Source organism: Fukomys damarensis, unplaced genomic scaffold, assembly GCF_012274545.1.
Source record: "Fukomys damarensis isolate Sample0158 unplaced genomic scaffold, DMR_v1.0_HiC HiC_scaffold_33, whole genome shotgun sequence".
Classification (NCBI taxonomy): Eukaryota; Metazoa; Chordata; class Mammalia; order Rodentia; family Bathyergidae; genus Fukomys; species Fukomys damarensis.
Window position 1 is genome coordinate 15,533,185 of NW_022900945.1, and position 24,334 is coordinate 15,557,518.

The 24,334-nt window shown below is 35.0% G+C and overlaps 1 protein-coding gene across 36 annotated transcripts in view; it reads left to right on the top strand.

The window, feature by feature from the left end:
- The window catches only part of Adgrl2 (adhesion G protein-coupled receptor L2), a 221,892-nt gene that overhangs the window by 58,254 nt on the left and 139,304 nt on the right, over positions 1 to 24,334 (top strand). For all 36 annotated transcript variants that reach the window (XM_033758421.1, XM_033758439.1, XM_033758440.1 and 33 more), the window contains exon 2: positions 10,881 to 11,053. In XM_033758421.1, coding sequence (XP_033614312.1) covers positions 10,981 to 11,053 — 73 coding nt within the window. In that variant the 5' untranslated portion in view covers positions 10,881 to 10,980. The remainder of the gene's footprint in view (positions 1 to 10,880; positions 11,054 to 24,334) is intronic.

The following is a 24,334-nucleotide window of genomic DNA, read 5'->3' on the forward strand; positions in this document are numbered from 1 at the left end:
TCATTAGGATCTTATGTACTATTATAGTTTATTCACACCAGAGAAACTATTCGGTATTTACACATGTGTGACTTATTTATTTCACTTAGGAGCATATCCTTAATATGTATCCAGTTTTGAGACCCCAATTTTATTTTTTTAAATTTTAAATTGAATTTATTGGTACATTCTAGGTAGACAGTGCAGTTACATTCATTACTGGGATCCTGTACCTTTTACATGACAGGTCTTGGTTCTCATTTTTTTCCCCTTGCCCCCCGCTTCCTTCACCTTCTCCCCTCCCCACCTTCAAACACTTTAATTCCATTTTTACATTTTCTCACATTTTTTTCCTTTTCCCTTATTTGCCTTCCCCTACCCTTCTCACTGTCCCTACACCTTTGGTCCTTTTCTTCCTATTTCACATTGCTAATTGTCCCTTTAGTATCTTGAGTACTATTTTAGTTTTTCACACCAGAGAAACTATTTGGTAAGTTTGTTAAATTTTGAGAAGCATTACATTGCAGAAAAGAAAAATATTTACCGCAATAGCACTATGTAGTAAACATATTGATGAAGAGGAGTCTGAATATAGGGAATTGGACAGCTCTAAAAATACTTTTCTTCCAAAAGAAATAGGTCCATATACCGTATTGTAAGTTCGTAGTTACTTGGAATAAGATTAGTGATTTCAGCCCTGTAAAATTTTGAGCTTTTAGAAGAAAGTCAGTAAATTAGAATTTTGCAATTCCCTGAAAGCAGATTTGGACCTGGGAGATAGCTACTTCTTCCTATGGGTGAGTAGCAATGGTGACAGAAAACAGGGAGTTGAAGCCATGTTTACCAGCAACTCTCTGAAACCACCCCACTAATGGTTGAATACCTCAGGGTCTTATCCAAGCTTCATTACTTTTCAGTCTCCTGTTACTTACTGTTTTGACTGATTTTATATTTTCTCTTGACAAAGAAAAAAAGAGTAAGATAAGTTACTGTGGTAATAATGTCTTTTGTTCTCTTTTGTGGACTTTCTCCCCAAACACTGTGCACTGTACACGTGGCTCTGTTACATACAGTAACATTCGTTTGTCTTGGTCAGTACAGTACTGCTTGGTTGTATTTTTTCTCATTCCAGCACGGTCATTTTACCTTCTCATTAACATTTAAATTAATTTCTTAGAATAATAGACAAAGTTGGTTTGGTTGTTTTGGCAGGCATCAACAGTGATCAGTTTATTACTTAACGGTGTCCAGTTATCTGGGTCTTGTGCCTTTTAATGTACAGCGGAGCAGCCAGCTGGTTTGGAAAGTCGAGGTGGCGGGAGCCACAGCCATCCTGTTAGCGTGGCCTGTGGCACCCTCCGCCATAGAGTGACAGAACTGTGTAGTCGTGACAGAGGCTGTATGTTGGTTCTAATCTTTCCAAATCGCATGGGATACAATGCATAATTTTAAGCTTAAGAGATTCAAAGAATAAGTGGTTATCATTGATGGCTGTTCTTGTTAAGCAGTTTCTTTATGTGGAACGGCAATGATAACGGATACTTTTTCCTCGAAGTTTTTTGAAAAATCATTAAAATATTACATATACACTTAAGTCATCTGTCAGATCAGGGGCACTTGGCAGGTAGTTAAACATACAGTCAAATTTTCTCAGCTTTTTAGTATACTGTTTCTTTTTATTAAATATCACTTTTATTAGTACTTTAGTGTTCTTTGAAATTTTAATAGGTTATAAAATTATATTTTAAAGTTGAAACATCCATTTTATAAAAACCACATGCCTCCACTCTGAATAGTAAAAAGTACTAACATGTAAAACTTGACGTTTTTAAAAAATATTTTTTTTTTGAGGGGGGACCGGGAATCAAACTTGGGAACTTGCACTTGCAAGGCAGGCAGCAGAACCACTGAGCTAAATCCCTGGCTTGATGTTTTGATTTTTAATGAACTAAAATTTTAACTTTTGTTTTTAATTTTTCAATATGTTAACCATTCAAAATGTCTCCATTAGTCATTATTTCTTAATAGTGTGTTCGTACTTCTCTTACTTTTCCATCTTAATGTCCTAATACAATTTAGAGGAATCAAGCACTCTAACCATACAGAAATCTCAGCCTAATATTGGAAGACTAAGGATCTGTTCAGCTTATGAACTTAGGCCATAAATTTATGTTTAATACTTTTAATTTAATTATTTAGTAATAATTGATATATTCAATATAATTTACAACTAAAGAAATCCAGTTTTGTATTTTCAATCCAGTTTTATTTTTAGATACTGATCTAAATTGTATGAAACATATACATATTGGTAATAGATTAATAGCTGCTGAACCCAGAGTAGGTTTAGAATCTTTTAATACCTACTCCCACCTTGACTTTTGTCTGTAGCGTTTCTAGGAAGGCAGGGCAGGAAATGTGAGCTGAACAGGTCTTATAGGGGTTTCAAAAAATATTATTTTGAAATAGCTACTTCTTTAGATGTATTTTTAAAATAGAGATTAGAATAATTGCCAAGACATTTTAAAGTAATATATTTTGACTATACCACAGAAGCCCCTAAGAATCTTGCTTAAAATTCCTTAACGTGCAGCCCGTACTGTAAACTTTTAATGGGGAAAATTGGGACAATGACGGAATGCTAGATTTACTGTGTCTTCCTCACTGAGAACGCTGAACTTGAGCTCTGGATGCTTGTGAAGTGTGCAGACCCTCAGCGGTACAGGATAAGTGTGCTCTTGATCCCACTCTTAGACTCTTCAGGAAGATGACATTGGTTGATCTCAATACACATCTCGATGTACAGATCCAAAAACTGCTGTTACTTCTTTCTTATTATTGTGACATGAAATGAACTTATTTCTATTAAATAATTTGGGAATTTAGTAATTATTATTTAGTGTGTATTTTTGATCTTGATCATTTTCTAGTGTATTTAATTATCCTCAGAAGATAATTACCTCCCTGTAGAAGGCTGCTTTAGCTTAATCCTTTTTAGAATCCCTTTAGAACTGAACACAGGACCAATTAATATATAAGCTAAAAAAATAACACTGATTTCAGCACCCCCAGTTTCAAAAATGTCTCAGAGCCACTCACTAGATATTTATTGACTTGAATTGAGGTAAGTGCAGTTATACTGCTAGGATGACCTGCTTTATTTTAATAGAAAGCAAGTTTAGAAAACACTGTATTGACTGTATAGTTTGCAAATGAATTAAATTGTTTGATTATGAAAGCCAATGTGCCAGACTTGACAAAATTTTCTCCAGTTTCTTGCAATCTATTCTTTATACTTAATTTTAAAAATCATTTGACATATTTTACATTACCTCATTATCACTAAGCAACCTCTGATGGTGATATTGATGATCTAATATACAGCAGGTCCTGGGTCATTATTATTTCATTTAGTGGTTGTATATATAGACCAAGAGGGAATTTGAAAATTGATTTAGGGAGTGGCTAGTAAGAGTGATTTATGAACAAAGGGCCCAGTGCAGTAAGCCAAACATAACAGTGCATCTGACAAACCACACTAAATTTTGCATTTGTGATTTGCCCAGTTACCCCATCATCTCCATAGATGTCAGCACGAAAGCATCCTTCCCAAACTTTTAGCTTTGGGGGCTTTTGTCTTTAACTCACTTTGTAGCCCAGACTGGCCTCAAACTCGATGTGCCGATGTGCTCCTCCTTTCTCATCATATTGAATGCTAGGATCACAGGCTTGCCCTGTGTACCATGCTTGGCTTCTTTGCATAACTCTTAAGATGCCATTGCTAGTTGCATTGGAGAATGCATTTATGTTTATTTTTCTAATTTACAAGCAACTTCTTAGGTAGCTTGTTGATAAGATTTATCAGTCTAGAATAATTTGTTAATTTATAACGATCGTTAGTGCTTTAAATAGCAATATAAATGAGTAAAATTATGGTAGCTCAACTGGAAATACTAAAAATTAAGTTAATATGTAGCCATCATTACCTAAGGGGTGTTAGTTTTGCACATGTAAACATTTTGAAAATCAACTCATTATTCTTTTAGTATTTCATCACTTTCAAAATCCCAAAATGACTTTTCTATTTCTATTTTTTATTCTACATGAAAGGAAAATAAAACATATGAAGAAAATTTGTCTCATATACTTCATATACTTAATTAGTGGCAATAGTGATTTTAAAGCCTGGGCTATTTCTCGACACTGCTCTTGCCGTACTGCCCTTGAACATACATATTTTCGTACGTGTCCTTTCAGTCCCCCTTCCCTTTCCTTGTCTTCCTTTCTTCCTCTTGGGTCTGGGTTCACCCCAGCACCTCATACATGCTAGGTAAGTGCTGTACCTAACTTTCTCATTTTAAGATAAATCAGAGAATATGGTTCTCAAGATCTTTTATTCAATACACAGCAGATAATAGGTACTCACTAAATACTTGCTTTTGTGATAGGTGAATAGTGGAAACATGGCTTTCTAATTAGCTCTGCCACCTAATTAGCTAAGTAATTTCAGTCTACTTACTTTACTTGAGCCTCAGATTTCTGTCTTCATAATATTGATTTTACATTTGTATAAGGATTAGTCATCTGCGTCTCTTGCTGTATTTCACATATAGTAGGCACTTTGGAATGTTTCTGGTCACAGTACCTAAAATGTACATTCAGCTCCTAAAAACTTGCATGAGAATTGTAGACTATTACAATGTTGAGAAGAAATACAGTATAATGTCTTTTAAGTTGGAATAGGCCTGCCATCGAAAAAAAACTTTTCTCCCAGTGGGAGTGGGGCAGCACCATGTTATAGATGAGCTGTAAGTTTTCCTAATGATAAACGCAAAATATATCGATACCTTTTTTTTTTCTTTTTGGTATGAAAGTTGGCTAGGTCATCCATGAACTTTCTGTATTAATGTAAAGCGGTATTTTGGACTGGGTATGTATATTTTTAGTCTGAGCACATAATGTTTTTTTTTTTTTTGCTTTTTGAAACTTGAACTGCAAATTTCTTGTGGTCCTAAATGCCCCTTGCCTTGGTTTGAAAATGACAGCTTTTTAATTTTATTGTTTCAACTGGGTGGATTTCAGTGAAGAGAATGGCAAACTGCCCTGGGTGGTGCCTCCAGTGTCCACAGCTACAAGTCTCCTGTGCATGCTCAGCATGACTCCTAAATATCACAGCAAGCAGCAGATGTGATTTACTAGGAGCATTCCTGAGCTCCTCTCATAGGAGAATTCATTCCTCACCAAAACGAGATTTCAGTAAGGGTAAGGCCCACGATGAATATTAAGGGGATTTGAACATAAATAGCTCAATTAAAATACTTTAGACTTGATGCCAAGGTCTCAATACCAGTGGCCGAAGCTAAGAGACAAGAGGGGGCTGACACAGGTTGGCCCTGTGGTTTTAGAATCTGTCAGCGCTCAAGCTGCTGTCCTTGTGAAGGAAAGAAAATAAACTCAAACCCCAAAGAAATGTCTCGAGCTAAGAAAGCCTTTCTGGTTAGTGGTAACCAGAATTTACTTAGCTGACTTTCTGAAGGGAAACTCCCAGAGGTGTTGGTGTTTTCTCGGATGTTAATACGAAGAGGAAATTTCAGCCTGTAAGGATCACATGTAAAATATTTCTGGGAAGTGATTACTCTGATTGAGTGTCGGCTAAGTTGACATTAAACTAATTTATTTTTCATTTTCTAAATTTTTGCATGGGAAGTGTGGGATTAAATAAGTATCCTTTTGTGTGTGTGTGTGTGTGTGTGTGTGTGTGTGTGTGTGTTGGTGTTTTCCTTTGGTAAAAATATAGAAAAACAGCCTTTTTATACTTGTAAATTTTGTCCCACGGTGGTTATAATTATATAATGCAAATAAGATCATACTGATTTCGTAAAGTATCTTTAGTTTTCATTTAGAGCTGACATATATTTAATGCATAAAATTTCAGGCTTACCCAGAGCACTCATGTTTCATTTTGTATAGCATTAGTGCCTAATAACATGGGTGGATGACTTTGGTGAGTCTCTTGCTTAGATAGCTTTTTCATTTCTTCCCTTTCTTGGTTCCTGTAGTTGTTCTGGGCTTAAAAATCCATTGTTCACAGAGGTTCAGTGATTAGAAACCAGAGACAAAGCTTTAGATGTGAATCTATTTGATGGCTTTTCTCTTAATAGAATATCAATCTTAGTTAACCAGTTTTAAAATTTTTTAAATTTTCTTTTCCTCTCATTATAGTTTAGGTTATACCCTACTTATTTCATTGGTAATTATCTACAAAAAGTTTTTATTTTTTTTCTATACCTGCTAAGTAAACATCACATCTGGCTAGATGTGATTTCCTGGGAATGTAACATAAGTGACTGAAAACTGGTTAGTGGCGTTTTCCTTTTCAATAATTTTGCTGACAGCTTAAGGCACAGGATATTTATTGCAGCTAATAAATATAAGCAGGTTACTGTCTGAAAGACTACAGCTTACTGTACATTGTAAGTAGTATATAAAACATCGAGGACTGTTGGGATGTAAACAGGGCTGAGGCATATTCCTGGAAGTCAGCGTTGAGCTTTAGAAGGTTCAGTGGTAATGATGCATTAATTGACTTTTTACATGACAGAGTAATAGGATACTTAGATCTAAAAAAATCATGGCAGAGATTTGGTAGACAGTGGCTTGCGGTTTCGAGAAACACGATCAGGATGAAATTGTTTGAATCTTCTCATTTGAAGGACAAAGAAACATAAACGGGAGGCTGTACATTAAAAGTGACTTGGATTTTTAAAGATCCTAGTCATTGACAGGAGAAAAGTGCTGTTTCGGTTGTTACTTGGAGACGAATTGTTAGGCATCATTACTCTGTCTGTTCCTCCTCCACCACACTAAGCTCTTATGGGCTCTGGAAAAAATGATTTTCTAAAGTCTGAGTATTAGTAAGTTATTAGTATGGGAAATCATTTAAAGCAATCCTTTTTCTGTGTTGAAAAGCCCCCCCCCTTTTGTTTCTTTGTTTTGCTCCTTGTTTTTGTACTCCTGTTGAGCATTTTTTTTTTTTTAGAGCTAGAAAGACCCGTCTGTTAGGCACATCTGTGTCAATGAGTGTCTTTTTGGCACCAGCTTGATTTAGGAGTGATGCTTTCTTGGGATTAGTTTCACCATATTTGATTACTTGTTGTTCTGTTCCTAGCTGTTTGTGGTTTGCTAAGTATTTCAGTCTTCATTAATATTTGTTCAGTGAGGAGTTGTTTTTAATTTGGATCGCAGTAGTGAAATCTTCTGACTTAGTTTTCAAAATTACCCTATAGTTTAAACTTCTGGAAATAATTTTATGTTATATGAAAGTGAGTGGCTGTAGGTTATAGCGTGAAAAATAGATGTAATGTTCTTTTTTTACTTATTGCACAGGCTGTTGTACTTAAGCTTTATTTGTGTAAAAGAAGCCACGATTTTATACATTCTAGAATGTTTATTTATCAGAAACAATCATTTACCCTAAACCTTATAGGTGGAGTGTACTTTGCAAATGTGTTTCAGATTCTCTGAATTTTAGTATTTAAAGTGTGTTCATAAAGAATTCGGTCCTGGCCAAAGACCACAGTGGAAGTCTCGGTTGTGTGGTTTCCTCCTGCTTTTCCTCTCACTAACAGAGGTTTTCCTATCTTGGCAGCTGTTTCCAACAAAGCAGTCATCGGCCCCTGATTTCTTCCTTCCCCCTCTTCCCACAAATAAGGACTCTTTTAAATAGCGGGTGACCAGAGACTGATCCTGGATCGCCTTAGGGAAGTGGAACCACATTTAAGAGGGGGCATGTGGGCAAGCTGCCCTAGGCATCCGCTTACAGAGAGGAAAGTACCCGCTACAGTCCAACTGGGGCAGCAGAATCCTCTGCTGGAGCATGGAGCAGCCCGAACGCTGAGTCACTTTTACTTGAAGCGAGTATTGCACTCAACCACTATTAAAATTACTCTTAACAGCTTGATCAGATTATTGAACAGACTGTAAGATACAAGAAATTGGTCATTGATTGGTCTCCTGGATAGGACAGGCCAGTTAGCTTTTTGACATAACTATCAGATTTAAGGACGGGACTGTCACAGCAGCTGTAAATGGCAGGTTTACTTTAGGTTGTGTCTTTTGACTGATCTGTGGGACCTCAGAGCGGGAGGTAAACAAAGCGAGCCAGCTAGTTCTCCACGAATGTGGAGATGGTGGTGCTGATGAGGGTGATGATGCTGATGAGGAGGAGGAGGAGGAGGAGGATGCTTTGGGCATGTGAGAAAAGTGCTCTGCCACAGAACCAGAGTTTAAATGGCCTCCCACCCTTCTGCTACCACTCTTTATATTTTTAAATTTTTTATTTCGAGACAGATTTAAATGGCCCCACCCTTCTGCTACCACTCTTTATATTTTTAAATTTTTTATTTCGAGACAGGGCCTCATTAAGTTGCCCACACTTGCCCGGAACTTGCAATTCTCCTGCCTAGGCTCCCGAGTAGTGGTCCATTGCATTAATTTTTGATGGGTCTTTCTTTTTTGGATTTTTTTTTAGCATTCAGAAGAGGAAGCCTGTTTTGATTCCCTTGTTTTTATTTTTTAATGATTCTTTAGATAGAGAAGCACCTGAAACAGCCTCAGAACTGCTTAATAGTGTCTGACCCCCTTCATCGTGATACCTAAGTGTCTTTAATGATTTCAGAGAGAGCTAAAAATTAGATAGAGTATGAGTCATGGAGGAGGCGTACCGGGAAGTAATTATATCTCTGGAACCACGGGCATGATAAAACAAACTCCTTGCTGTAGAAATATCTTTCTCCTTTCATTTGTGATTTTTATGGATCTTTATATTAAAACACTAGATAATAGTTTCAGACCGTTTTACATTCTTTATGGTGTGTTTGTTGATAAGCCATGATAGAGCCTATAGGGTGTGATAAACGTTCCAAACCATTTACAGTCTGACTGGTTTTCCACTGAAGTTACATTTTAGTGAACTGCTAGTACAACCCAGCTCTTTACAGGAAGAGCTAGAATCACTTCTAGAGAAGTGAGGACATTGACACTTTCAGTTGGCAGCCTTGTCAGCATTAGAAAAGTCTTGGTTGTGTCCCTTGGACTGGATATTAAGAGCGAGTGTTTCCTTTTCCCTCTAATGCTAGAAGTTGTTGGATTATTTCAGTTGTTTTTTCTGAACCATTTTGCAATGTTTTCTATATGTTCATTCTTTAGGAAGTAGGATTGTATTGGCAGAAAGATTGTTATAGGAAAGTTGTGACATGTAAGATGAACAGTTTAGACTTGCAGCTTCACGGCAGGACTTTGCTATTGTTTTCCAGAGGCTGCGGTTGGTGCCATATTACTATGGACAATGAGAATGCATTAGTTTGGACTTAGTTAATTAGTTTTTTGTTGTCTCATACAATAGTTTTCTTAGCTACTCAAAGCAATCTTCTATATGTAGACATGCAAGTTATTTCTAACAATAAAAGCAACAACTTTTGATAGTAAGCGGCTAATACGGTCCTGTACTATGCATTGAAGCAGGCAGTAAATAAAAGTACATTCGTTAATATGGAACAGAACTCAAAGTTGCCAGGAAAACTTCGCTGCTTTTGTTATCTATACGCTTTAACAACAGCATCTAAATTATTAAAGGATTGTCTTATTTGAGCTATTTATGCAACCTCGGAATGGAAAGGGTAAGAATCCTCTCACTTCCCTACTTTTTAAAACTGTAGTTGTAGCTTGTTAAGTAAGGGTGGCCAGAGGAAACTTGATTGAATATTACTCAGAGAAAAATACTTGGAAGCGAAAATAAAGAAACTGTAAGATGGGCCTTTAAAGGAACATCTGTGATTTCTTTGCCCTCAGAGGCTGGCCCAGGAGAATAGATACGTTTGGAAAATGGTGCCATTTTATGTGTATTACAAGACTAATGTTATCTCTGTGACTCCTCATACTGTCCTAGAGAAAGGTAGAATCTTTGGACAGAACTCAGCAAATAATCTTGTTTCATGGGATTTTTAGTAACCAGAAAACACTTTGACTAAGCCATACTCCTGAAGTTTTTGTGCCTTTTCCAGTTTGGAGAACTGAACTCATGAGGGCTGGTCAAAATTAGAACTGACCCCAGGTTTGGGGTCCCTTGTCCCCTTGTTTTAAAAGAGTTAGGCATCTTCTAGATACAGTAATCATGACCTAGGGGTTGTTATTTGGGTTCAGTGAACTCAAGGATGTAGGTTTAATTTTAAGTTGTATCTTGCTTTAAAAAAAAGTAATGCATGAAGAATAGCTATAGAACTATCAATTAAATTGCTTCCTCTATGAATAATTAGCAGTCATAAATTAACAATTTGCTGTATGGTATTCAGGAACATGGCATTTTTGGAATGCCTGTGTTGTATAAATGAAAGCACACTCATACATTAATAATGGTACACCTTTGTATAGAAAAGTAAACTCATTACATCTATAGCCCATAGTGCAAGTCAACTGGATAAAATAATTGCTGTTATCATAATTAGAAGTGGAAAAAATTGCCAAGTACATATGTATTCCTGACATTTTCTTTCGACATAATATGTACTAAAGCTAAAGCTTTAATAGGCTAATACATATTATGGAGATACAGATGTGTAATCTAGAATGACTGTCTTTGCTTTTCTAAGAAAACTTTGTTATTAGGCATTTATATACTTATTCCATAAATTCATGTGTCATGATTATCTATAAATGCTTCTGGGGTTCTGACTGCTGTCAGAATGTAAGTCTCAGATATCCAGTGTATAGGAACCACTTCCGTATTGAATATGAAATCAGATTACGTTTATACTTAGGGAAGGAGGGGAGGAGAGTGGTTATTTTTACATTTTCTGTGACATTCCAGGACCATAGAGTAAATGATGGATTTGTTTGTTTTTCAGATATGAGGATCAATGATGCAGACTGCTGGGTTCGATGAAGCTGGGCATTTATAACTAGATTCATTAAGGAATACAAAGAAAATATTTAAAAGGATCAATAATGGTGTCTTCTGGTTGCAGAATGCGAAGTCTGTGGTTTATCATTATAATCAGCTTTTTACCGAATACAGAAGGTAAGATGCAGTCTAAATTTTGTTTCTTAAACCTAGGAGAACTTGAACTATGTATACAATCCTTTTTATGTGAAAAACAGCTAGAATGCTTTTTAGAAGTTGGTGTTGAATTCTTTCTTTTGGTGGCTGAGTTATTTTTACTGTAGTGCTATATGGTATAGAAAGAGTTTATATTCTACATACATTTAAAATAGGAAATTCTAAATAAGCCTAAGGGAACTAAATGAACCTTTCTATGTATTTTACTTCTATTGACCACATTTATTCCAGTAAAATTGAAAGTATCTTTTAGTGACTCATACCTCATCTTTAGTTTTGTCTGCTTCTGAAGTAGTCATAGTTCTAAAATGTCTAAACTTTTCATGTCTTCTAGAAAAATCTGTTTTTGTAGTGCTTTTTAATGTTGTTTATATCTTTTAAGTATATATATATATATATATATATAGATAGATAGATAGATAGATACATATTGTCCTTGTAATATGAAAGTTTGCAGAAACATAGTAACTGTTTCTCTGTACGAAAAAAGAGAGGTAAGGAGATTTCTTGAGTAGTGTTTTACATTTCTAATTTTTTAAAACCATCAAAGGAATTGAACCCACAGCCCTGGATGTGCTATTCAAGTTCTCTACCTCTAGGCTACAATTCCAGCCCCTAAAAATTGTTTAGAGCATATTTTTCAAGATAGACCTAATTTTTAAAAAGTAAATATGTTTTTGGGGTCTAATTAAGTAATTAGAAGTATCATTCATTAATGACCCCGTAGACTACCTGGTATCTATTATTTCTATATAAAAATAACATTACTCGGGTGTTTTTTAGAGCAGGTGGAAGTTAAGGTGGAGGGAAGAAATGAAAATGTTTTAGCCAGTCAATAAGGGTAAATTATTGTATTTGGCCTGAAAATATATTGATACATAAAGTCTAAAGTCAGTGAAGAAGACAGTGTCTGAGAAATGTATGTAAAATGCTAAGATTGTTTTAGTCTCAAATAGTTGAAAAAATATTTCAGAATTTTAAAATTATTTTTATGTGTACTTTTTAAGTGACCTCATTTATACTGATCAGTAAAAGGATAGGGGAAAGAAGTGTACTATCAGGCAACAGAAGCACATTACTCTGTTGTTTTTGTAATAAGCTTCAAAATGTTAACATTATAATTTTGCTGAAAGGATTTTTATTTGAATTGCTTGTTCCAGAGTTATAGTTTGTCATTTTCCCGTCTTTTCAGTACTCGATGTTCAATATATTGACATAACTTCATAGTATAATTTAACTAGATAATAGATTTAGAAATATTTTACAATGAGAACTTCTATATCCAGTAAGTACATAGTTTCACACAGATTTAAGTCACACTTGAAAGATACAAATAGGTTAATATTTTATTTTCAGGTGACATTGCTCTTTGCTTTAGAATTGAAAATATGTGAGATCTAAAAGTACAGTATGTCTGAATGGATAATACTGTAATGATAACAAGCAGAAACAGTTTAATAATATGAATCTCAAGCTTGGATTGTTTTGAAAATCATATGTATAGTCTATAATTTTGCATGTTTTTTGGAGGAAAAAACTAACTGAATTCCTGCTGTTATGTTTGAATGTTTTTATACATTTAAGAAAGGTTCCAGGTGTGGACCAATGGCTCATTAGTCCAATAATGAAAAATTTTCCAATCAACATAGAGACCACTTTGCTGGCACAGTAGCTTAACTCAGCAGGGGGCTAGCAGACAGAGTCTTTGTCATGAAATACTGCAGTTTTATTTCTGGTGTCACCCATCAGGTCAGGATTCATATCTGCTGTTACAAGAAATTTCATTTTGGGCACATCAGGCCAGGGGGTGTTGCTTTTGAAGCAATTCCCTCCTACAGGTAAAAAGAACCCGGAATGAACTCACACTGCTAGTTGCACGAGTATACACAGTGAACACTGTTAGAAGAACATTGATCCAGCATCACATGAGTTTGTCTTAGAAAAGTTTTACATGATACGATAGTCCTTTATTGCCAGAAATCAGATAATGGGCTGTGAACGCCTGTCGAGAAAACCAATCAAAGTTAGATATGAGGACATAGGAAGGAAGATATAAATTTGACTATTCAGGCAGTAAGTTTCATCTGAGCCCTTACATTATTATCTTTTAAAATGTTATACAGATGGTACATTTTGTACCAGTTCCTAGGTGCTTGCACATAAACTTAGACGAGTTTGTTTACCTAGGTGGTCTTCCTCCTTTTGTTGAGTGACTAAATTGAGCCAGGTCCTTGGGATTCAAACACGTACAAGACCTAGTTTTCACTCTTGTTCTTTGCTGTGATTGGAACTCTGTTACCTGTTGGAATCAGGGAGATAAATTAGCTTGAGTGGAGAGAGCCTGCCAGAGGAACTTTACTACAGGCAGGAAAGTACTTGCCAGAGGGCCCATGAGTGAATCCATTCCAGTATTTAGCCTAGTTTTACCAGTTTTTCAACTTTTCAGCAGAAGCCAAACACTAAGATTTTAACAACTAATTAAGATTTCCAAAACAAAACAAGCCTATGTGTTGTAAAAGGGCTGTGGGCCATGCCGTCCTTTTTAGAGCTTTCTTCCCTTTTAAGTACTGTTTTATCTTGATAAAACTGTAAAGGTTTCACATGATTTGGATTTGTTTTACATCTGTAGTTTTGAGAGATATATTTCTAAATTTGTAAGAAGCACTTATTCTGTGGTTAGAGAAACATTATAAATCTGCCATATTTTTGTGCATAGTTTTTTCATTTTTATTGTTTGCTGTTCTGAGGTTGAACCCTGTGCCTTAGGCATGCAAGGAATACTCTATGACTGAACTACATTCCCAACCACTCTGGCAAAGCAATCACTAATTTACATATTTTTAAAGTTTGGAGGTGATAAGATCTATGCAAAGGTTTAGTTGTTGGCATTATCTTATCTGTAAGTTATCACCCTATCTTGATGCATATTTCTTTGCAGAATAGGAGCAAAGCTTTATTCTTGAATTCCCTTCTATGTAGTTTTGTAAATAAACAATGATTAAGTGAAAAGTAGACCTTTCTAAATATTCTATAAATTTTTCTTATAATTGGTTTTATTCCCACAGAACAAGCTCAAGTCCTTCACAAGTCAGTTCTTTTGAGAAACTGGTGTGCTTTGACTATTTTGACCAGTTTTTATAAGCATAGTAACCCACTGTGGTATCCTGTATCAGTAAGTAGGGAAGTAAATTGAATTTTTGTGTCCTAGAGAATTAAATTATTCTATATAATGGAGCCTTGGCAAGTATAAGTCAGACATATGAAGGCTTGCTCAAGTGACAAGTTACAAATACTAGTGGTTCTTCTGCAAAGCCAGTAAACTGGATTTCAGGTTGAATTCTTTTTTGCAGCACATATGCAATTATATTTTATAAGTCAGAATTTTAGTTAATTAGCACACATTACATTGCTGCTTATCCTTATTTCAAAGAAAAATATTATACCAGGTATGAATGCCACATATGCTGTGTATAGATTTACATATTTGTTTTTTATATTAACCAAGAAAATTAAAAATATAATTGCAGGAATAGTATCTGACTATTTTTTAGTACACATTTAAATTTTCCAAGCACACTTTCTAATGACATTTGAATTAATATTATATTATTGAAATGTAATGTGTTAGTATTTTTCAGTATCTAGAAGAAAAAAATGTAGATCTAGTGGCTAAATGTGAATTAGAACAAAACCTTTTTGCATATAAACATTTCCTTCAGAATGGGCTGAATGTGGCAGAAAAAATAAGGTGAAATTTAAGCTAGTAAAATAATGGCTCCTGAATACTCCTTTTTTCCCTTTTTCTTCTTATGTGTACATATATATGCACACAAACAGTATGTCAGTTTCACGGGGCAGGGACTTTGTCATCATTATCAATCAGCAGCTTTAAGTGTGTAGAAAATACGTGGTTTTTAGCAAGACCTCAGTCTGCCTAAGTCTTTGAAGAAGTGTACCCTCACCAGGGTGAGGGGAGGGCACAGGGAATGGGTGTAATCACAGGGTGATAAATGCCAGCACCTCTGACGTGCTAGGCATGTTGTCTGACACTAAACTAACCACCCAGTACCGCATGTAACTTTTTACCAAATATTTTTCCAAAAAAATTACTTTATTCACTATATTCAGAGTTTAATAACTGTTTGCTTCCTGGGAATTAGTGTCTATACATTTTCAGAATTTCTTTTTATTCCTTTGATCTGATCAGGCTTCTTGAGCATCATTTAAGGTAAAAGGGAAACCTTTTTTTCCCACAACTACTTTCAGTCATTTTCTGAGAAAGGAAAGTAATTTTTAAAACATTGACACCAAATGGGGAAAAAAAACAAAACATGATGCATTTTCTTTTAAGGATAAATACTCTATTTAATAGAGCTTCTAAACGGTTTCATTTTGTCTCTTCTCATGGCGATACCCTTGATCTTTTTCTTGTTAGGAATGCCTAGATGGCCATTGTTACAGGGCACTGCATTGACTTACTGTAGGGATTTTAGATTCCCAATCTAGCAAAGTTGACTGCTTTTGTTCATTTCACCATATTTGATTAGTTTGAATCTAGGAGGTGTATTTTCAGCAAGGTATGTGGGGATTCGGCACTGTGACTCCTATTAAACTTAACGAGAGTCACAACTCTCATTAAATTAATAGGAATTGTATATCTGTGCCTGCTGCAAATGCAGCCTTGTTTTAAAAATTCACAAATTATGTAAATTAACATCCATTCAAAACAATGCACTCAGGTATTTTTTAGGTAATCTGATTTATATTTTTAGTGTAAACCAGTATGATTTTACTCCTTAAGAAAGTAGTTAACTATGTTATTCTTAAAATTCTGTACTGTATTTTATGTGTGTAATATAATTTGATTGCAGCAGCTTTTATCTCTATAGATGGTGGTACAATGAGTTTAAAAAATAGAAATAGTAATGCCATTTATAAATTGCATAATGTTGCTTCTTGAACAAATGAAAATTCCTTGTATTATCACTCTATTCAAGATCAGAATAAATTTGCTGTGAATGTGATTCAGTGTTGGAAAAATGAGAACTGAACTTAAATAGGGTCAAATGACGTCTTTTAAAGAAGAAATGTGGATTATATTTTGGTCATCTTCTATACCAGTACTCAGTGTCACAATAAGCCAGGTATCCTGAGCAAAGATTAAATGCAAATGCTTGATTGCTGATTCTTTTTCTTCTCACTTTTCCTCCCACTTTCTTTTCTATTCTATGCTCTTTTACTTCTTTTTCAGTAGTGAAGAGGGTTGGATTATCCAGCTTATTATTTGTCTATTGCTGGTGTAAAAAGGATGTCACTAACAACAGTCACCCATAGACCTCAGTAATGTTATATTTTCTGATTGATTAAATTTTGCAAGCTTCCATTTTCTCACAGAAAAAACTGTATCAAATATTTAATAAATAAATGTAATTGTGAATAGTCATTTGTTAAAGTAAGGAGGTGGTTATTAATATTAATTTTTCATGCATATTTAGCATTTATCACAGTTATTGTTGCATTTTGAAAGAATCACTAATGTATTAATGGTAGCTTAATTAAAAGCACAGGAGGCATTTTAAAATGCCTTAATTTGTTCGACTTGTAATTCTAATTACTTATTATTATTTTCAGGTTTGATGAAGGTCTTGATTCACTTTTTTTGAGCTGATACTACAGTTTTTATATGCTATATACTTCGGCTGTAGAATTAGAGAAAAGATGATACACATGATTGAACACATCTGAATATTAAACCTGGTGTGCCTGGAAAAACAGATTTATCTGCCATATTTCTAAGGGAGTGTGTGAATGAAACATATGCTGGGTACCCTATGGCACTTTTTATTTTCTTTTCACCTCCTCTGCATGACAAAGAATGACATATGACAGCCACGCAGCCTACATGCATCAGACATCAATGTGGATTAGTGAATATCTCATGACATCTTTCAACCCTTTCCTGAACCCCTTTTGTGAATCTGACAGAAGTGATTCCAGGAGAATACCCAGTCCCAGCTTTGGGATCTCTTGGCTAAAATGTAAAGCTGAGGAGGGAATTCCGTATGTGCACTTCAGGAAGCAAAAACAACATTTATAATCTTTCCTTATCAGCATGAGTCTCTCCTGAGTATGACTTTTATGCCCGCCATAATTCTTGCTTGGAGGGCTGGCTTATTTTTCTTGAAAGCGTTTTTTTTTTTTTCCAACTTCTGATTTTGAATGTAATAGATCTTCATGAGAAAAGATACAGAATAATTTAAGATAAAATTTAATCATTTTAATTCTATGATCTAGATTCTATGAGTTAATGCCATGACATTTTATTTTCCCAGTACACATTTTCGATAGGTGATATAAAGTTATGCGTTGAAAGCAAAGTCAAGCTCTTCAGCTGTGTGTTGTCTTATATTCAGGTTTTCCCTTTATAGTACAGTAAGCTGTGTTGTCACATTATATTTTGATAATGTATTTTAACAAAGGCTACATTATAGTTTTATCCTTTGCATTCATACACATATATCTGTATATAGAGAAATACATATATAAAGTGTATCTGTACACAATATATCTTTATATTGCATGATATTTTTTTCTTTTATATCTGATTATTTACTGAGGCTAGAATTCTAGAATTTGACTCATAGGTCAGAGATATAGACATTTTCCAAATTGGCTTTTCTGAAGACTTATATGAATTTGTTGATGACTCGTGTAAGGGTATCAATCTCTGTGTACTTTACCACTCTGATTTAGAATTTTAAAAAGAATTGACATGTTTATATGTAAAAAGGGTTTTATATTTTAAATGTGCAATTTGGGGGCTATTTATGAGGATAAAACATGTTTGATGCACTTATATTTATTGTAATTTTGAATTTTTTTGTTCATTACCTTTATCACTTTATCTGATTACATTGATTACATTACTACAACTCATTGATGATGATGATTTTTGTCATTTTTATTATGAAAAATGTATTCCAGTGGGGATTGTAGTTTAATTTATACTTCTTAATTTTTTTTTTTTCCTTTGGTACTGGGGATTGAACTTGGGACCTTGCACTTGAGAGGCAGGCGGTGGAGTCACTGAGCTAAATCCCCGGCCATGTATGCCTTAATTTTTTTAATGAAAATGCAAAATGAGAATTTTTTTTTTTGCTTTTTTGAGACAGGGTCTTACTATGTAGTTGAGACTGACCTGGAGCTCACTGTGTAGCCCAGGCTGGTCTCAAACTCACAGTGATCCTCCTGCCTCGGCCTCCCGAGTGTTGGGATTACAGGCGTGCGTCACTATGTCTGGCTGAGAAATTTCTAATGAAACATTAATCACAAATTTAACAAATTGGAAGGTTTTATTACATTGGGCTTATATGTTTTTCCTTTTTGTTGTGTGGCTATATGTCTAAAATTTCATATCTCCATGTCAGTTACTTATTCAGTTGCATTTTCTTAAAATTTTATTTAAAATTTTAATCTACCAGAATTTTTTTAATGACCAGCACTTTACAATTGAACTACTTCCCTTGCTCCTAAATGCTTCGATCTGTAAATTTAAAATGAAATGAGCCAACACTAAACTGCTCTGACTCAGATTTTTATGACCAAAGTTGATAAAGTTGTTACAAAGTCAGATTAATAAATGATGGATAGTAGTCAAAATATGAGAGAAACTGTACCATTTACACTGATACATATTGAACTGTGCATGAAAAAGTCACTGTTCTGATTCCAGTAGTAATCAGCATTTGTAGCTACTGAAAAGCCTTCTTTTTGCATGTACTCTACTTACATAAGGTTTATTTATTGAGAAATAACTTTCAGGGCCGGGGATTTAGATCAGCGGTTCGGTGGCCTGCCTCACAAGCGCAAGGACCTGAGTGCGATCCCCAGTACCAAAAAAAGAAAAGAAAAGAAATAACTTTCTTACGCAGAAAAGAGGAACAAAAACATAGTTGCAGTGGTTAAAATATCCTACAATAAAGAAAAAGTTCCATAGAATAGGAAGTCTGAATTGCCAAAAAAACAGGTATTTCCTAGGTGGGGGGGGCAGAATAGTTCAGGTAATGTAGAGTTCGCTTTTCTGTTGAAAAGAGATATAAGTAAAATTCTCATTTATTTTGGTGCTTACTTATAGATGTTCTATGTTATTCCCTTGTTTGTATCTAATTGTATGTGTTAATCTGTACTTTTCTTTTCGTGATTATTCTTTTCCCCTCTGTAGTTTGAGTTGGCCATCTCTAATTTAAAAATCCAAAATGCTCTGAAACCTGAAAACTTTTGAGGCCTTATGTGATGCCTCCCCACCAAAAAGTGCTCAAAATATTCCAGGATCCAAAACTCTGAAATTGGGAACACTTGGTCCCAAGACAAGGGATCGTTAACCTGTATTAAATCTAAACCAGGTGATCAGTGTATCTGTATGAAATTCAGGTCTTTGAGGTGAAATGGTAGTCAGAAACTTCATTACCTTAGTCAAACACGATAGAAAGGATAAGCAGGCCACTGCTGGCTGTGTAGACAGCTTGTTGGATTTGAAAGACCAATCTCACACAGTGGAACTCTGCAATGAGAGGATGATGTCAGGTGATCCAGAAGTTGCCTGGGGAAGCCAAGGAGACAGGTGGTGTAGGTTAAGTGCATCACTGCTTAAGGCAAGTGCTTTTACTTTTTTTTTATAATTACATTTTAGGGTTACTTTAAGTGAATAGGTCAAATAACAGAATTTGTTTCTGGGCAGAAAGAAAGGAAGTAGGAGGCGGTGCAAAGACAGGGAGACTCGTGAGGAGAAAACGGAAGAAGGATCCAAGGAAAGCAAGATCCAAGAAGAAATTGTACAGGAGGAGGAGAAGTTTAAGGAAGGTCATTTAAAAAATCCTGTGTATTTAGAATCTGTAGCATTCCTCAGAATTTAGTGTACTTATGTATAAGTCGCTTGTGAATCTTGTTAAATGTACATTCTGCTTCAGTAATCTGGGCTGGGCCTTGATAGTCTGCATTTCTCACAAGTCCCAGGTGATGCTGAATTTGCTGGTCTGGGAGGAGACATCGGAATCGAGGAGTTTTATTTATTTATATGTCTGGTTAGAAAATCAGATTTCACGTGACAGTAACTAGCATGTTTGCAAATCAAGACAACATTGCTGAAATGTAGAAATAACATCACTTTGAGTTTTATAATTCATTTTCTCCAAAAGGAAGGAAGCTGTCTTGATACCTTAGTGAAAATTGTTGTGTTTTGTTGATTTGTAATCCATTTGTATTGTATTTCTGTTGATCTTTTAAGGTTTGTTTAGAAAAATTCCTAAGCTGTGGTAATTGCCTAAGCCTTTCTCCCTAGTATTTCCCTGTATTCTGCATAGATATAGCCAACTTTCATTTGACCATACATAAACATTATTTTTCATAACATCTTCATAGAATTCTTTTTTTAGAGTAACATTTTTGTGCTTTAATCATGTAATGCAAATGGCATTATTTTCACTTAAACTTTAGAATTTTTTTCCTTATTTTATTCTGATTTTTCAGAGTCAACAACTAAGAATTGTCATGTTCATTGTAGTGTAAGTACTGACATTTTAGCACTGTAAGAATGTAGGATCAAAGAACTGGATATGGACAGTAGCTAATGATGTTCTGTATCTGCTTAAGGTCATTTTGTGGTTTCTCAGCTTTGTTTGTAGTATAATACGTAATGAGAAATTCCCTTCTGTCTTTGTATTGGTGGACGTGATATTTCTTCTTAGTGGTGGAAACAATTTTATTTTGCTTTTTCCGTTAAAGACAGATCACTGATAATTTACTTATTTTGAAAATTAAATTTGCTTCTTCATCAGGTACTTTTGCTTTTCAAAGCAAAAATCAAAGTGAGTAGCAAATTTTAAACAAAGTGTTTTAGTTAATTTTATTTCATTTTGGGGACAGAATTTAAAAATCTTCTTCTTCTTCTTATTATTATTATTTTTGGTATGAGGGATTGAACTCGGGTCCTTGTAAGGCAGGTGGCAGAACCACTGAGCTAAATCCCCAGCCCTGAATTTAAAAATCTTAAACTTGGAATCACAACCTGGAGATTAGCAGTGTAGACTTTTTTTTTTTTTTTTAAGCAGCAATGTAGACTTTTTTTTTTAAGCAGCAGTGTAGACTTTTTTTTTTTTTTTTAAGCAGCAATGTAGACTTTTTTTTTTAAGCAGCAGTGTAGACTTTTTCACGATATAGTTGAAGGAAGGAAGTAAGACCTGCACAGGAATTGTCCAGTCATCCTTCTCTGCTTAATTGCCAGTCCTGTTTTCTTTGTGTAGAATTTTGTTTAGCTTCAGGTCTTTGATTGTGTTTTCCTGCCTCATGAAGTCCTCACTCAAGAATTTTTTTTAACGAATTTTTAAAATATACCTTAAGATGTATTGTATATATAACATTGTTTAACTTAATAACGATTATAAGAGATAATTCATTTCTTTCTCCATTATAATTTCAGATTAAAAGTTGTATTAAGGTTGCTTTTGTTTGGTAAGGAAAATCATGAATTTTACAGGGGAGCCTATCTTACTAACTGCAGTGTTCTGGTAATCTTTAGACGTTTACAGCTACAAATACACTTTTTAGAAAGCACAGTCTCTGTTGACACTGATGCACTACTTCAGAACACTGAAGCCGTAACAGTTTTAAGGATAATTTAAATTTTACTACATTTAATTATTTCACACCGATTATGAGTCAACCTGAAATAGTCAAAGACCATGGCTACTGAGTTCTTCCTTTGGGTTTGGGTTTTGGACATTATCTTTTCCTTTCATTTTGCTTATAAGAGGAAGCCCAGTTAATCCTTTGTTTTGTTTTAGCATTTAAGCAAATGGAGACCATCTCTGATAGCTTCCCAAAGCTCTTACTTTTGTTGCATTAATGGCACTCCCTAAAGATCCCGAGATTCTGCTTTATTTACTAGCAAGCTTGCCTTTGAGAACTGTCACTCTCCTTTCAACAGCGAAGTTAATTGACTGATAGCAGTGATTGAGGGGAGAACTCTGGTGACACGATGTGGGTGTAGGTGTGACTCTGGTGTAAAAGGTGGTGAATTTTTACCTCTTGATCCCATTTTTATTTGTACAAAAATACTAAATACAGATTAAGAGAACAGAGTAGATTTAAAAGCATTCAGAAATGTTGAGCAACAGTAAAACCCTGTAACCATTCAAATGACAGCAGCTGACTATTTGAATTAACTTTGTGTTTGGCTTAATTTGGGCCTCTAATTATTCCTAACTTACGTGAGTAGATTTCAATTATAGTGTCCTGCAGGGAATTGTAGCTAAAGCAACTGAAAGAATCATTTTACATAAAAGTACTTTTGTTCAACTGATTAGGCAAGTTAAAAACGTAATGATGTAAAATTGAAACTCTTCTGCCAAGGTCCAAACAAATGTTTCTAGTAATTTTTTCTTAATCAAGCAAAATTTAATATAAGAGGATATTTTGTTCTTTTGGAGGACCGACTTCATTTTAATACTAGTAAATATAGAAATATGTCAAGAGTGCTTGCTTTTAGCTAAAGATTTTACAGGACAAGTTTGTCCCAGTGTACACCTTGCTAAATATGTTTTTTTTTTTTTGCTTTGTAATTCCTGATGCATGGCTTGACGGCTTTAAATACATAGATTTAGAGGAGAAATGCACACAAACAACTTGAATGACTGGCATGTGTTTAATTTTGTATTTTGGGACTCGTTACAGCGACACTTGGAATGGGTGACACAGGGCGAGAGTCAGTGCACAGACTGCTTAACTCACTCTTCCAAGTTTTCTCTCTTCCCACTCTGAGAGCCTCCTTAATTCTGAACACTTTACCAGGATGAACACTACTTTATGACATGGTTACTGGTAGATGATGCTTTGGTTTTTATTAGTCTGCGTCTTGGAACACCATATAAGAAAGCATTTGCTCGCATCAACAGGCCATTTTGAGGCTTAACTGAAGCATTTCACTAGGGTTTTTATAGCTGCTATTCTAGTGAACAGTTAAGAGCCCCAGCAGCTCTGTTCTCTTATCTTATCAGCACTCCTTTCAACCCCTTTCATTTCTCTTTTCCTCTCCCCTTCCCCCTTCTCTACCACTTTGGTTTTTTGATCATCGACTATATCTTACTTAGCGAGTGTAAGTTCTGTGATCAGTTTTTCATTGAGTAAAACAAATCTAAGAGGTGTACCATAAAATTCACAGAATTCAGTTAGGCTTTTAAGTGGGGTTTTCCTCCTGCAGCTACAGCGAAGCTATATTACTGAATATTTCTTAAAAAAAACAGTGATGAGTTCTTTTTTGTTCTTTAGGACTATTTTCAAAAGCTCCTACCTTCAAAAGGCTTTTAAAAATAGAAATAGGGGGGTGAAGGGAGGGCAGGGACAAGGGGAAAATGTGAGAACCAAGACCTGGCATGTAAAGGTACAAGATCCCAATGATGAATGTAATGGTACTGTATGCCTAAAATGTACCATTAAACTCAATGAGGAAAAAAATATATAAATAGGAATATTCTGAGTTTGTATAGCACCACAGACCGATATAGCCACCAACAGTTATGAGCACTTGAAATATGACCAACATGATAGAGAGAACTCATGTTTATTGGACAGAGCACTTTAGAGATTCTCCCTTCTGCTGGCCCCAGTAACGCTTTTTTCCCCTGTTTTAGTAAACGCTTACACCTCCTTTATTGTAGGTAGTACTGAATTCCATGAGGTTAGAGATGGTGTTTATTTTTTTATAGTGCTTAAGCACTAAAAATATTTCAGTTAATTGAGAAATGTACTCAAGGTGACTTGGTACCAAAAGAACATTTAAATATATTATTTCATTCATAGGGGCTGCAGTTTCACCGATGCTCACCTAGAAACAGGATGGTGAGGCTATGAATGCTGAAATTAGCGTCAGTCCATGCCCAGTTTGTAACTTGAAGAAAGACTCTTTAGGATTAACAGCTGAGTATATTTTAAGTATACATTGAAGATTAATTGTAGCAAATACTAGTTACTGATTGTAAGCCCAGTTCTTACCTGATTTTGGTACTCTTACCTGGATGATAAAATGTTACATCAGACCAAGCAAATGTGGCTTCTGCTCCCTAAATATCTTCTTTAAATCCAGTGATGACCTCAACCAAATTGTCATTTGCTTCCTGTGGTTTGACAAAATGTGCTAGAAGATAGGTAATTATGAAGGCATCAGCTAAAAAAGATGAATAATGAATATCT